The sequence below is a fragment of the Parasteatoda tepidariorum genome, chromosome 7 (assembly GCF_043381705.1).
Source record: "Parasteatoda tepidariorum isolate YZ-2023 chromosome 7, CAS_Ptep_4.0, whole genome shotgun sequence".
NCBI classification, from domain to species: Eukaryota; Metazoa; Arthropoda; class Arachnida; order Araneae; family Theridiidae; genus Parasteatoda; species Parasteatoda tepidariorum.
Window position 1 is genome coordinate 62,413,478 of NC_092210.1, and position 16,093 is coordinate 62,429,570.

The window sequence follows — 16,093 nt, forward strand, 5'->3', positions numbered from 1 at the left end:
TTAAAGATTTTTTAAAGTTATCTTACTATTGCTTACCGTTACTTCTTCACAGGATAATAAATCACCATTTAGAGTTGCCTTGACCTTTTGAACTACTTCTTCAATAATGAATTGGCATAAGAAGTTTTTATCTTTCATGTAAGGCTGTGAAAGAAAAAGAAAAATTGTGTTAGTAAGAAATAGTATAATTTAACATAATTTTTAATGCGCATTATTATATCTAAATTTTAATATACTTTCAAAATGCAAAATAAATATCGATAGTTTTATCGACAAGAATTCAATTCTTGCATTTGATTGTCCCGTGAACACTAAAATGTGCGTCAATATTTATCTCTGTTAAAGTTTAGCAATAGGTAAACCTCTTGAAAACAGACCGCTAAATATTGATTTAAATCCGTATTTAGAATCATCATCTGTCAGTATTTTAAAATAATGCTGATTTGAACCAGTATTTGTAGTATATTGATACGGCAGCAATGACAATTTTTAATTAAAAATATGTAGCTTAGAAGGAAATAAACTAATAAATGCAATTTTTTTAAAAGAAAACTTCAATCAGTTAAAAAATAATTGATAAGTTTAATTTTTTTATAAAACTAATTTCACTTTTTAGCATTATTTACACATTACGGAATACTTTTTTAGTATATCTCTGTACATTTTGGTTATGAAACAAAATCCCCTAGACTCAAATAATAAGACACTTATATTCCATAAAACTGTACAAAAAGTTACTGGAATCGATTTTTTTTGCGAATTTTTTATCTTTCTCAAAACTTTTTATTGTTAATTAAAAACTTTTATTAGCGAGACGTAAAACCTATTATATTTTTAAGCAGGCAAACTTATTCGTAAAGACACACTAAGAAACAAAATCTTAAAGTTTCATTTTTTAAGAGATAAAATACCAACTGTCCCTCCAATACATTAGATGCTAGGTCTGAGATGACATGTATTTAAAATTATGTATATGCCATGTCATCTCCAAGCCAGAAACGTCGTCACGAGGATCTCACAACATTCCACAACAATATTGCACTTAGCATTCCACAACAATATTGCAATTAGAGCACCGTAGGGATGCAGCTGGGTTGCCTTTACGCTCACCTACTTAAGTTTTGATTTCTTCTCGTAAGGAGCGCTGAAAGCTACCAAGTACACTGCTACTGCAATAGTCTGTCTATGGAAAAAAAACTCCCCTAGACATTCGCCGGAAGCAGTGGCTGTGATTATGGTTACGAGGTTTAACTATTTCAAGTAGGGTCGTTGGTTCATTGCTTAAGACAAGCTTTGGCTCAGGATGGCGAAGAGGGGAGTGAGGGGAGTTCTTTTCATAGACAAGCTACAGACAGCGCGGGATGTTTCATTTTGTATTAAGATATGTAAAGACTTGCCTCATGACCTTGAATATCGAAGGAAGAATTCTTTCACATTTAGATAATAACTAGGATTTTTTTTCTCGAGCAAATCTCATTATGTAATAGAGCTGGTTGAACTTCTTTCCTGACAAAGAAGTTTGAAACAAGTGTTTACAAACATTTGAGAGTTGCTCATCACGTGTTTCGATTAAAGAAAGTGTTATCGGGTCCAGCAATCAATGTTTCATTCAAGATCAAGCATCTGAAGTAACATTACGAAGGTGCTATTAGCACGCATGGTTACGTATAAAAACAGCATAAAACGCAATATAACGTATTGAAGCAACATTAACCTTGACTAATTTTTGACTAGCTGTTCAAATGAATCCACTTTACATTTGGGGGTTTAAGTTTTGTGATCATTTTTACTCCATCTAGTTGACTTAACAAAATTTTCTTATATCTCCATCTTAATACCTTCTAAACATTTATGTGTGGGAATAACGCTATTATTTCTGTTACGTATATACAAACAGAGATACACTTTGGAATTCTCCTTTCACAATAAATCGAATACGAACTAATGATATGGTATACGTTAACACTACACACTTTTATACCATCAATTTTGACTGAAATTCGTTCTCTGTTTCCAGATGGAATTAAAATTTCTGTTGATTTGCCAGCTTTCAGAATTCTTGGGCAAGAATTAGGCCCAGATACAGATTTTGGGTTCAAAGCCTGCAGAAGAATAAAGAAACATATAAAATGAGCATTAATTACATTTTTGTTTATACTGATTTAAGATTATTGACAACATAACATTGACAACGATCAATTTAAGTAGATGCTGATTTAAAAATTAAAAATATCTTCGGAAAAAGTACTAAAAAGATATTTGATCCTGAGTGACCAATTTCTCCAGGAAATCATTTGAAAACAGAAGGTAAGATTTGTTTATAAAATTTATCTCCTCATTAAGGTTCTTTTTTAAAACTGTAATAGTTTAATGTCTATAAAGAGCTCATTAAAGGTTTTTTTTTATCAATTAACAGAGCAGTTGTATTTATTTTAAGCTCCCTAAGACGTATTACCCGACTAATTTATATTGCCTCTCAAATATTTATGTTTATCAATAAATTATATTTAATTGTCAGTCATTTATATTTTCATTAAAAGCAAAATTTGCTCATAATAAAGTTTTAACAACAGATTTTCAATTACGCTAATACTTTGCTTAAATACTTTATTTTACGTTTGTCTTCTTTAAATTGTACTTCAATATCTTTTTTTGAATAATACTTTTAAAATATCAAGCAGACTTTCCTTGAAGATGAAAGAGAGGCAATGTAATGTTTGTTACAGTGCTTCAATATATAATGTACGTTGGTAAAATTACATGTAAGATAAATTTACAGAAACATAATTGTTTTTATTTAAATGACTCATTATTTTAAAAACTGTTCAAAATTTAAAAAAAAAATCGATACAGTTTATTTTAAATATGCACATTTTAGCTTGGGATACTTATTGTTTGAAACTACAAATGGAATCAAAACTAGATTAAAAAATTTCTAGTAACATACATAAATGACTTGATATTACACGACAATGCAGGGATAGAAATGCACCATAGAATTTTTTTTCAGAGCTGACCCTAAGACACTTTCGCACATACTCTCTTTACAAATAAGTCTAGAGTTTGTAAGATGGAAAATATTAATCCATTGTGAATTCGAATTAAAATTTACAGACCATAAGCTTAAAATAAGGCAAGAATGGCCTGGTATCGAGATTACCTGAAGCTTACTGAAGTATGCAGTGAATGGAATATCAAACAATTTGAAGTGCTCTGAACAATTGGAAATGGGGCATCTACCACAAATGATGATTCCACGTCGACTAAGTGTATCCCCCACCAAGAAGTCTGTTTCTCTATGCTTTGAATTATTTTGTAATACAATATCAACTGTGAGTAATTTCATACAATAGCGTTAAGAATGCATCTTCCCTTTTTTATCACAAATTTACAAACTTTTTAAACACTTTATATTTTTGAATCACTTTATATTTTTTTAGTTTTCTGCGTTACTAAGTTCAAAATGTAAAATGTTTTCTTTTTTAAATTTTTTTTTAAATAATTAAGACTTACAGAAATGGGTTCTATAAAAGCATCCTTTTGACATTCTTCAGTGTTATCAATGCAGGTATAGCTGTTTATGCACCAACTGCAAGGGAACTTACTGGAAACACAATCAGTACAACTAAAATAGTTAAAACATATACCATTAAAACTAATAATGAGTAACTTTTTTAATTCTTTTTGTCTTTACACAAGAAATATAAAACTGAATTTCTGAATGACAACAGATATTATTTATCTAAATATGAGTGAGTTTTTATAATTAAGTGTCACTTAAATATATTTTTTTTTCTTGAAGGTGTCTAAGAATTTGCATATACTTTCTTTATAGCACGAGCATTAATAAAACTCTTTCCAGTTCGAAAAATAAAAAATCATTTGACTCTAGTTATAAAAATATATTATTTTTAAGAAATTAGTTGAAAGGGTATATTAGTTGTAGCAAATAACACCGAAATTTTTTTTCTCAGAATTACTTTCCAGAAATGAGAAGCTTTATCTTTTTACTATTTATAAATGTGTTAAGTACTCTAAATTACATATTTACTAAAATTTTAAAAAAGAAAAAGCCAATTGGAATATTTTACGAAAGGTAAAGGTGGGTATTTTTTCAGAATAAAAAATATAGGTAAAATGATTTATTTCAGAATATTTTCAGTCATGACTGCTTTTTAAGCATAACTATAAATACCTCCCTACTCAAATAGATAGCATGCCCGTTACCATACACTGTTTGTTTTTAAAATTACGGCGCAGTTAAACTTTATGATTGACTATGCTTATTTATTAGTAAAGATCGTTAAGAAAATAAATGTGAACAGCTGTTTCTGCATTTTATTGATTTAGCAATTACTTTCTAATGATATATACTTTTTCATTTTGTCATATCTATAGCCATAATAAGTACAAATGTTTATTATTTAAAAATATTTATTATTTAAAATATTTATTATTTAAAATATTTATTATTTAAAAATATTTATTATTTAAAAATATTTATTATTGAAAAATATTTATTATTTGAAATATTTATTATTTGAAATATTTATTATTTTAAATATTTATTATTTAAAAATATTTATTATTTGAAATATTTATTATTTAAAAATACTTATTCTTTAAAATATTTATTATTTAAAAATACTTATTATTTAAAAATATTTATTATTTAAAATATTTATTATTTAAAAATATTTATTTATTCGTATTATTATTACACTGTAGGTTTTTTTCTTTTGTTGAGGGCTCGTTCAAATAAGCATAAGACTTCCAAAGAAAAAACCCATAACGTTTATTTGGAAAGTTGCTCTCGATTACCAATTTGAAAATTATACCAATAGGAAATAGCACAACATTTCTCGAAATCTTTCTCAACTATGCGTTGTTCTTCTGTATAGCGATCCTTGTTAAATAGCTCTAAATTGTCAGCTGCCTGGCATTCTTTTATTCGTTTGCCACATTTCACTGCACGAATCTCACAAAAATTCAAAGCTTACGTAAATTTTGGAGAAAACATTTAAAATTATTATTTCACAAAAAATACGATATTTCACTAAAAAGAAAAAATTATTTTTCTTATAAGAAAATTGTAATTAACCACTTACGTCTTCAAAGAGTCGCACTCATAAAAGGTAAAATTAGTCACCGCTACATCCCAATCAATATTTGTTGTTACAGTTAATTTAGAAGTGTAGTAATCTAAAGAAAAGGCAGTTATTAGTAACAAGGACTTCCTTAAAAAAAATTTGGATAAATTTTGATTTAAAAAAAAAGTCTTACGTTGTCCTTGGACTATATTTGGTAGCGATGGCACTGGGGGCGTAGGACACTCGATAACGCCATTCACTTCTGTAGCGTCCATCTTATAAGATTTCTCAAATATTTTGAAGTCACAGAAATATTTAATATCTAGTTGGGGGAGATTACTAAAGTGCAAGCTAACCTGAAAATTAATTAATGAAATATTTATATATTTTCTAGCATTGCTTCGCAGAATTATTCTTGTGAAATACGCGAGAAAATTACCATTTCAACTTACAGTAATTCTTACAACTTAAAACAAAAATGAAATTCATAATTATTACAGTAGGTTCTTTAAAAATATTTTAACAATGTAGTGATCTAATAAACACACAGAAATATAATGGAAATTAGAATTATGTTCAGAAATTTGCATACTGATCACAAAATTCTTGCTCTGAAAAGACATGCAAAAAATTTAAAAGGTATTAAAAACAAATGTAGTCATCCTTGGATAGTTAATATTTAGATTGTTTCATTTATTTTGCTGACCTGAACGCAAAATCTTAGCTTTATCTTATATACCTGATACTGTTTTATACAATACCATCCATTGATGAACTTAAAAGCTTTAAATAGTGCAGGGTTACATTTGTTACCCAAAATCTTTACATATAATAAAATAAATAATTTGTGTGTGTCTGGAAATTGAATTGCGGGTAAACCGTATCTCTAAAAATACAACACTGAACATGGAGCTAAATGATTACAATTGTAAACAAATTGCGATTTCCAATTTTCGAATTTTTTAATTACATTTTTAATTCAGCTAATTTAAAAAAAAAGGAATTTGCTCGTTGGTTTAGGAAGCTATTGCGTTATAGTAAACTATAAGATAATAACTATAAGATGCGTTACTATAAAACTAAATAATTTGAAATTAATAATTGAAATTGAAAAATATGTTTTGTATTGAAAATCGAAATTAATGGAGAAATGGTACTAATACCTTTGAGGATAAACGTTAAAAAATACCAATATTATTATTGACTCCAATGATATAAATTAATTGAAATTAAAAAATATGTTTTGTATTGAAAATCAAAATTAATGGAGAAATGGTACTAATACCTTTGAGGATAAACGTCAAAAAAATACCAATGTTATTATTGACTCCAATGATAAGTTATTTTGGAATTGAATTACAATAATGAGATATAAAGGCAAAATTGATGGAAAAATAGCACTAATTCGTTTAGGAGCGCGTAAAAAATTGGCAAACTATTACTGACGTAAATGATGCTTAATTAACTATGGTAATAGGTACGAATTGAAATATAAAAATAAGTTATGTACTAAAATAGCAAAATTAATTAAAAAAATGTATTTATTTGTTATGGAGAACGGCAAAAAGTCGTCATACTATTATTTACTTCGATGGTTTTGGAAGCAGGCACTGTTGGCATTATGAAAATTGATGCAGTTTCAATATACACCACATATGAGCAATTCTACAAGTAAACGCCAATTAGGCTGCCAAAAAAAAATTTTAAAATTTTGGGGGGCACACTATTTCTACATGAATTTTCTTCTTTTTTACACCTTCAAATGGCGAGAAAAAATCGTGAACATGAAATTTTTTCTTTGTGACAAACTTTAAATGTGACATACTCTTTCTGACATACTTAGATAAATCTGAGCCATTTATTCAGATAAAACGATTTTTAGATAAATTTAATATTATTTCTCTCTAAAATGTATTTATAGAGATTTCATACTATAATATTATATTTAAGTATAAAAATTGGCGTTTATTTGTAGAATTGCTCATATCGTCGCTTTGAAACTAAACCGTGCTAACTCAAAAAAGCAAGTTTTTCAGGAGAGCAATTTCTTCGATTTTATTTTATTATTCCTTCCGCGCTAATGCTAATCGCGCTAATGCTAATCGCGCCAATGCGATAATGATTTATCTGCTCTCTAAATTAATTTTATGGAACTATGAAGATAACACTTTGTTTCTCTAAAAGGGTGATTTTTTTTNATTCCTTCCGCGCTAATGCTAATCGCGCCAATGCGATAACGATCTGCTCTCTAAATTAATTTTATGGAACTATGAAGATAACACTTTTTTTTACACAAAATGACCCAAATATCTCATTTTTCGATTTACTACGATTAGTTTCAAAGCGACGATATGAGCAATTATAAAAATAAACGCAAATTAGGTGGTGGAACAAAAATTAAATGTTTTTTTTTGGGGGGGGGGCATGCTATTTCTACATGAATTTTCTTCTTTTTTGCACCCTAAAAAAGCAAGAAAAAATATTAAACATGAAATTTTTTCTTTGTGACATTCTTTAAATGTCAAAATATCAATTTCAAATTTTTCCCGATTTTTTAAATTTGGGAACTTTGATAAAATTTTTTTATTTTTGTTTTTTATACTAAAATATAATCTTATAGTACGAAATCTCTATAAATACATGTTAGAGAGACATTATAATAATATTATATTTATGTAAAAATCGTTTTATCTGAATAAATGGCTCAGATTTATCTGAGTATGTCAGAAAGAGTATTTTACATTTAAAGTATGTCACAAAGAAAAAATTCCATGTTCACGATTTTCTCTTGCCTTTTTAGGGTGCAAAAAAGAAGAAAATTCATGTAGAAATAGTGTGTCCCCCCCAAAAAAAAAATTTTTTTTTTACCGCCTAATTGGCGTTTATTTGTAGAATTGCTCATATACTCTTAAATAGGGACAAATTATTTTAGGATTAAATTCAGTCCCTATTACGGCTAAATCAATACTTTTATCATAGATACTGAGGAAATAGGCCTTTACGGCTACGGCCGTAAGTACAAGAGAACGTAGCTTGATTGCTGTAAATTTCATATATGATGACTTGCCTAGAGCTACAAAATTATACCAGATGATACCGAATGCAGTTAATTTTTATTTTTTATGGGATGAACCTAAGTGCGTGTTTTGTATTCTAATAACGTAAAGCTGCTGAGAAGGGCGACAAATAATAATAATTAAGAAAAGATTGAAATTATTTTAGCCTATTATTTGTCTTACAGTTTTGTGCATGATTTTCTGGTGTTGTTCAGTGCCAATTTATTAATGCTTCTTTTTATTCCGTACGAAGAACTGATATTTACCTAGTAATTAATAAAATTAGTGTAACTAATAAAATAGTTTCAAACATTGGCGTAAATTTTATCCCAGCAACCTTCATGGGGCCATTCAATTTCAACCTAGATTTGTATTCATACAATTCTTATTAAAAAGATACTCAGCTTATATTAAATAGTACAAACATATTAATTTTTATTATTTTTTTAATACTTAGCAAAAATATCCAAGGTAAATTTGATAATAATGAAGTTAATAAATTAGTTAAATAAAGGTAAAGTTATCTTACTGTAAGCAAAATTGTAAGACGAAAATAGTATTTAAACTGATGATTTTGGGTGAAAAGCTATTACGGTTGAAGACAGTGAATAACGTTTAAAAACACAGAAAAAAATTCGCATTTTTCCTTAACAGTTTTTTTCAATGAAAAACATAATTTTTTTCCAGTAGAATTTACAGTTATTTCCTACATTGTATACACAAAATAATGTTTGGTTGGATCATTTATAAAAACAGTTGCATCGGATTATATCATTACTATATATATTTTTTCAGATATTCTAATAGCATATGCTTACAACTTGTGAAGCTGTTTTCAAAGTCTCTTGTGGTTCGATTGCGTTTAAGTATATGCAGTGATCAGTTACAGATAGCCAGTACAATGGAACATATTCAGCTTCCGCACACTCTGAATTTAAGCTGCATCTATAATCAAAATAATTATCAGTGCAAATATTATATTGTTTGCTCATTTTCTGTGCGTTGAGAAAATTACCGATCGGTTATATGTAATATAATACACGGCATATTTTTTGATTTTTATATTGCAATTTTGGTCAAAATATTTTTTTCCTAATTGCAAATAATCGCGCACTGTTAGAAATTTCTCTGAAAAAATGGTTAAATAACAATTTATTTAATTGTTATTTTACCATTTACAAACAAACAGTCAAATAACTCTAAATAAACTTGTATTCAAACTGTCAATTGTAAAAAAACCGTTTATTAACTGTTGTCACCAAATACGGTCAAACTCAAGCAAGTGCATATTGAATCCTGCTCCCCCGAACGCATCCTTGATTTTCTGGAATTTTTCTTGAAGGACATTCTTAATTTTTCCACCAATTTTAGTGTGTAACTTTTCCAGAGCTTTTCGACTCATGGATTATGTAGCGGAAGCTATATTGTGAAGGATTGAAAACAACAACAACAACGGCTGTAAAACCAGAACTTTATCTCACTAACTAGACCAACCTAACGAAACAACTTAGTTCCTTGCAGATCAGTGTTGTTGTTCTCATCCCCATGAGCAGCAGAGCTAGATCAAGTCCATAAGCTCTTTCACTCTGAGAAAGTCTAGCACCAACAGGGGAGCTTGAACTAGATCCCCTAATCAGTACATGTTACAGTGGGGAGGGCGAATCTATCAATTTTATGATTTACAGAAAGGGAGTTTATTTATTAGAATATGATTCACACAGATGGCAACACCATAAAGCTGCTAAATTACCTACAGAGTCCTGTTTAATTTCTTTTGTTTTTGAAACCATGATGGTTGTAAATAATTAAAAAAATTGTATTGTTTTGTATTCATGGTTTTCTAACCATACTAGATGCAAACGGTTTCAAAACCGTAAGTTAAGAAATGTTCTTTTTACCGTAAATTTAACGGCTAATTGAATGGACAGGCTGCAACTCGCTATTTAACCATAATTTCAGAATCAGAATTTTGACAGCGTGTCTTGATCTGATTATGAGATGATCTTATGGATATGTGTGGTACATTGTGGTGCATTTGCATTAAGTGCGCAAGTAAATTTAGCTTACTCAAATGATACACCCGTATTAATATGTTCTCCTTACGGTTATTTTTCTTGATATTGTAACATAACACAAATGAGTCTTCTGTTTTAATACTTTTTTTTGTAATACATTTGTGATTTGGCTCTTTTTGTTCAACACAATAATAATAGTATTTTACTACAACACGTTACACGTTGCAAAGAGGAGCATTTGGTGTCAATAACAGGTACAAAGTAAAAAAAGTTCTGGTTTTAAAAAAAGCCGAATTTATATTGTTTTCTAAATATAGTATTGCATTGTAAATTGGTTTCAAAATGCATTAGTTATGCATAAAGGCACAGAGCTTATTTTATTCATGTCTATATAAAAATATACTTATATGTCAAAATTTAAAGTACATATATATTTGACTTAGATATAGTAAAACTAAAACAATAGTTGAATGTATAGTTTTTTTAACGAAAAAAGCATTAAAAATTGTCAACTATTTAAGGAAATGTTAAGTAATTAAATATTCCATATGTCTAAAATATTGAAAGTAATATTAATTAATCAAATATTTGAAATAAGAAATATTTGAAAAATAATAGTAATATTTCAATTCAATGTTAGCTACACTTACATTGCAATTGAAATTACTGCCAATAAAAAATTCTTAAATTGTATTTTTACTTTATCAATTGATTTCAAAATCTAATTTTCTCAACGATTAAACAAACTGTTAGCTGAGAATGATACTTGTTTTTGTAAAGGGTGCTATAAGGTGAAGTTGTTACTTATTTTGGGAAGAACACCAGCCGCAATAAGGATCATTAGCTCCCAAGCAATCCGTGCAAGATTCAAACAAATGACATCTTCCCTGAGTTTGTACTTTGGTTACCTGAAAATATATATTTTGCTTTGAAAAGAAATCATGTCAAAGTATTTAACTAGTGGGAAATTTCACAGCCCTAAAATCAAAGAATATGGAATCGAAATCAATTCAAGTTAATTCTTTAAAAGAAAATATTTATTTTTATTTCTAACTCGAAAGATTATGTCACATTGTTTGCAAAGTCTCATACATTAATAGCATGCTTGCAGATTCACAATATTATAACTTAATGAAGAAAAAAAAAGTATTCTAAATCATTTTTACTTTTAAGACAAGCAATCTCTATAGCTACCGCTAATATATTCCAAATAATTTGCGACGTTCTAAAACTTTTTATGATCCTGTCAGCCATCATTTTAGTTTCCTCGAAACAAATATTGTTTTCATGATTTAAATAATTCTTGACGGACAATATTTAAAGACGGTCAACTTGGACATCATTTAAACTCTTATCTTCAAGTTTCTTCATATCTAGCAGGCCGTAGTGCCCTCTAAAGTCCCTTAAAGTAAACGGTTATCTGATATTGCATAATTGGATAGTTAACACTTTACGGTTTGTAATTAGTGCATTGTTACATTTCTGTTTACTTTTATATAATTATATTTCTTTATTGAAATTCGACTGGGTGTGGTGAAATTTAGCATATTTTTGGATCGAAGCACGAGGAAGATCACTGTCGACATTAGAACATTCTATTACCAGTTGTTTCAGCAGAATGAGCGAAAAATGAAATGGAATTTTCTGATAAGTTAATCGTTAGCCATTTTTTTATATTTAACTATAGACGATTATTTTTTCCAAATATTTTAAAAATAACAATGATATTTTGCTACCTAATAGCTCTATTTGATCAAGAGAAGAGTTTTATATTTAGTTAATTTTTTCTCTTTATGTTAAATAATATCAATGAACAATGTGAACGTGGTAGCATAGGAGGATTGCGCACCAAAATTCCTAAGGTAATCTGAAACCACATGTTTATTTTGTTGATAGTTATGCTTTTAAAACATGTTATTATGAAACTAAATAATTTAAAATTAATGATAATTGAAATAAAAAAACATGCTTTGTACTGAAAAGCAAAATTAACAAATGGTGCTAATACCTTATCTAGAACGCCAATATTATTACAAAAAAACGCCAATATTATAATAGACGTCAATGATAATTAGTTTTATTAATTTAAATCAAATAATGAGGCATGTTGTGAAAAGCAAAAGGAAGACTGCGTCACCAAATTAGTATTCCTTGGATTATCTGAAATCATATGTTTCCTTTGTTTATTTAATTCTTTTAAAACATGTTTCTGTAAAAGTAAATTCAATGGCAATTGAGATGAAAAGATATTAGTTATGTATGGTGTTGGCTTCTCATGAAATTAATTTAACATTATAATTCACAATTTTTATGTGCTTACAATTGAAAGGGCAAATTAATGGAAAAGTAGTACTAATTGGTTTATAAGAAACTTAAAATATCACCGAACTATTATTGACGCTAATGATGCTTAATTAATTTATGTAATAGATACGTAGCAAAAAATGAAAAAGCTATGTACTAAAAAGCAAAATTTATGGCGTAAAAGCACTTAAAGCACTTCATTTTGGAAAACAGTCAAAAAGCGCCATACTATTATCGGCACCTATGCTTAGTTAATATAGGTCATAATTATTAATTGAAACAAAAAATATGTGTTATTAGTACATTTTTGTTTTATAATAGTTTTATAGCTTCAATATCGGCAACACACTTTCACCATAAGAAATACGAATAATGAATGTAAATTAAATTTAAATTCTAAAGAAAGAGAAACGCTCTATAGTATGAAAAAAAGTATGGAATATACACTTTTACAAAAAAGAAGTATAAAATGCCTTTAAAAACAGAAAAGTATAGAATACCTTTCTTTCTGACATGACAAACAGATGAGTAGCATCCTTATTAAGAAACATATCAGCCTTAATTGGACTTCCTTCGTCTATTACTAGATCTGTGTATTCCCAAGCTTTTGATTGTGTTTCTACAACAGCCTTAAGCGAAATCAAAGCAATCAGAAAATCATTAACTGTACAGTGATAATAGAAAAAATTATGACTTTAGGGTTTATATGCGTGATGATGCTTTATTTAAACTGTTGCGGGAGTTCCCAGTTTAATGAGTGAAGATAGGCAGATTCTTTGGCTGCCCGCTAGGAACTTTTTCTTGGTGCTACTCGACCTAGCACGTGTTTTTGACAGCAAACAAATTGCGGTTACTAGCTTTCAACATTCGAATCACCTCATGACAAACGAAGAATTTCTGAAAGATAAGATCTTTGAAGATTCTGCTGCACGTGGCAATTTGATTATAGAAAGCTAGTGACCACAATTTGTTTGTGGTCAAAAACGCGTGTGGAATAGCACGTGACAGTAAGAAAAAGTTTCTAACAGGGAGCCTTATGCCCTTGCACAACATCTGTTTTCTCCTATTTCAAAATGCTCACATAAGTTTCACCATTTCAGTGCTTGACAGTATCTGTTAGCTGTTACTGCTAATAGAACAGAAAGGTTTATCTGCTGTATCTTTAACAAAAGAACTTCTACCGCCATAATGTCAAGGACTGTGCGTTGCTCAAGGTACTAATCAGGGTACATTCCAAAGTAGGGAGCTTTTGATACTTCTTACGCGAACCCGAGTTTAAATTTGTTTTAAGTTTATAACCAACATTGGCATTAAATTCTTTTTAACCTCATTACCATAGTTACTGAAATTTCTCCAGACCACAGACGAGGGGTGTTCCCTTCAAATTAAAGCAATTCTTCTTCGAAAAGAGCTAGAAAAGTGAAGTTTAACAATCACCCTTTCAAGTAGATGATGAAAACAGGTAGAACACCGACGTACAAAAACTATTGCAGAGTCAACGATAATGCATAGTTCTTTTTGGCAATTAAGTAGAAAAATACACAAGTTTTCAATCTTTTAATTTATGTAAATACTATTAAAAGCAAAAAGTACTTTTATGGAAAATAAACGTCCCGTGTACAATTAACAAAAAGAAGAAAAAAAAGAGAACATTTTTTAATAACTCGTAATCGGATTTTCATTTACTAAGACTCGATCTTATTGGATCAAGGACATAATCATGGTTGGTTGGTTCTAATGCCACTTGCCACACGGACAAGGCTGCGTGGGGAAACCGAGCAAATTTAAGGCAGAGTGTGCGTTTCTTGTTTTTCAGTGGCGCCATCTACGGCCATGAATACTACTTCTGCCACACCAAACGCCACACCCGTTTTATAGGACGGACCCATTCATACATCCATTCATTCACCCACAAATCGTAATTTTGACCTGAATCAGAGAACGATCGATCCAGTACCCCAGAGGTATTGATTTGTTTGGACATGATCATACATTTGGTAATTAGTGCAGGTAATATTTAAAGTTACGAAATATGGCAACAACAAAAAACTTACTTGATGTATTTATAGTCTTGATGCTTATTATATGGGCGTATTCCGCAATCTGAGAAGCATGGCCTAATTTAGACAGAAAGGAAGTTAAAAATTTGGTCTCCTCTGCGATAATTTTACTTTTTGTGCAATTTTTCGTCATTGCAAAGATGCAATATTTATCCCAAAGATGATTGAAATGATCCCATCATCCTAAAAATACCTCATTAAAAACAATTAAGCATATTCCCTCCAAATTTTGAATTTTATCATTTAAAATTACACCAAAATTGATAAAAAAAATTTGCTTTTTTGCAAATATTACAAATTTTTTTTGACTATTAGAAAATTAAATAGTAATAAATAATTATAAAAGATAATTTTTACCAGATTTTAAATTTAGATATAGTTCATTGGTAATTGAGTGCAAATATCTTTCGATTAGCTTCATTAGTTTCAGAGATATGGTGTAATAAGCAAAAAGTAAAATCAACATTAAAGGAACCAACCTTTCAACCTCTCTCCTGATAAAATTATAGGGACTATACATTCCAGACTTTGGCGACACCCTTTCATATTTTGAGGGTTACAAATCCAAATACATCGAAATAAATATATGTTTATTCAGAAAAAATATGATCATATTTCGTAACTTAAAATACTATCTGCATAAGTTAAGCCACCATTAAGATTCTTTGCAATTGTGTGAAAATCCAATCATTAGATCAAAAGTTATTTAATGTGTTCGCTTTTTTTCTTCTGCGCACTGTAAATTATATATTTACTTGTTTTTTTCTTTGTGTTTTCTTAATTTCATTGGAAAAGAATGTATACCTTTTTAAGATGTCCATTAGATGTTCCAAGAAAGACAACAGTATGGTCGTTAAGTGCAGTCGCCGCCACGGCTGTTAAAAGGGTGCCAGAAAAACGTAAAACAGGCGAGGTTTTCATAGGAATGCTGCCGTCATGTGGTGTATTTAACTGTAAACCGCAGATATCATCTTCTTTCTTTAAACTCTAAAGTTCATAAAAATTTAATAGTTATTGTAAAATTGTAACTTAACTAAAATGCCTAAGATTTTGTACTCAAATTTATACGGATATTTATCGTTGCTCCCAAGTGCATTAGAGGTATTGCAGCTACATAATTATTCTTTCAGAAGTTTTGAGAATTCATAAAAAGTTTTAAGAAATATCAGTGAGTTTTGAAAACAATTTTAAAAATGAATCTTTGAAAATAATGTACACTTTAAAGTTTCCAAAGCAATTTCGAGATTATTTTATTTTCCTTAATCTTGTAAACGTTTCGTCTTATAAAGTTATCAAAACAGCTAACAGGTTTCAAATTTTCAAAATATCATAAGAATATAATTGTCAAGAACCATTTCTGATTGTTGTCAGGCCATTCTCATCACTGTGGACAGAAAATTTACGCGATATGATGATTAATAAGCAGAGACTATCCGGCGGACATCTTTGACTATCATTATAAAATCATAGTTTGGCTGAAGCATAAAAGTAACAGAAGTCATAATATACATACATACATACATACATACATACATACATACATACATACATACATACATACATACATA

The 16,093-nt window shown here is 29.1% G+C and overlaps 1 protein-coding gene across 1 annotated transcript in view; it reads right to left on the bottom strand.

The window, feature by feature from the left end:
- Positions 1-16,093, bottom strand: part of LOC107448427 (plexin A3) — a 36,378-nt gene that overhangs the window by 14,358 nt on the left and 5,927 nt on the right. The window contains exons 3-11 of the mRNA XM_043042263.2: positions 15,330-15,512; positions 12,966-13,094; positions 10,966-11,069; positions 8,965-9,091; positions 5,284-5,446; positions 5,109-5,202; positions 3,514-3,625; positions 1,974-2,102; positions 37-144 (exon numbers count right to left, since the gene is read on the bottom strand). Coding sequence (XP_042898197.2) covers positions 37-144; positions 1,974-2,102; positions 3,514-3,625; positions 5,109-5,202; positions 5,284-5,446; positions 8,965-9,091; positions 10,966-11,069; positions 12,966-13,094; positions 15,330-15,512 — 1,149 coding nt within the window. The remainder of the gene's footprint in view (positions 1-36; positions 145-1,973; positions 2,103-3,513; positions 3,626-5,108; positions 5,203-5,283; positions 5,447-8,964; positions 9,092-10,965; positions 11,070-12,965; positions 13,095-15,329; positions 15,513-16,093) is intronic.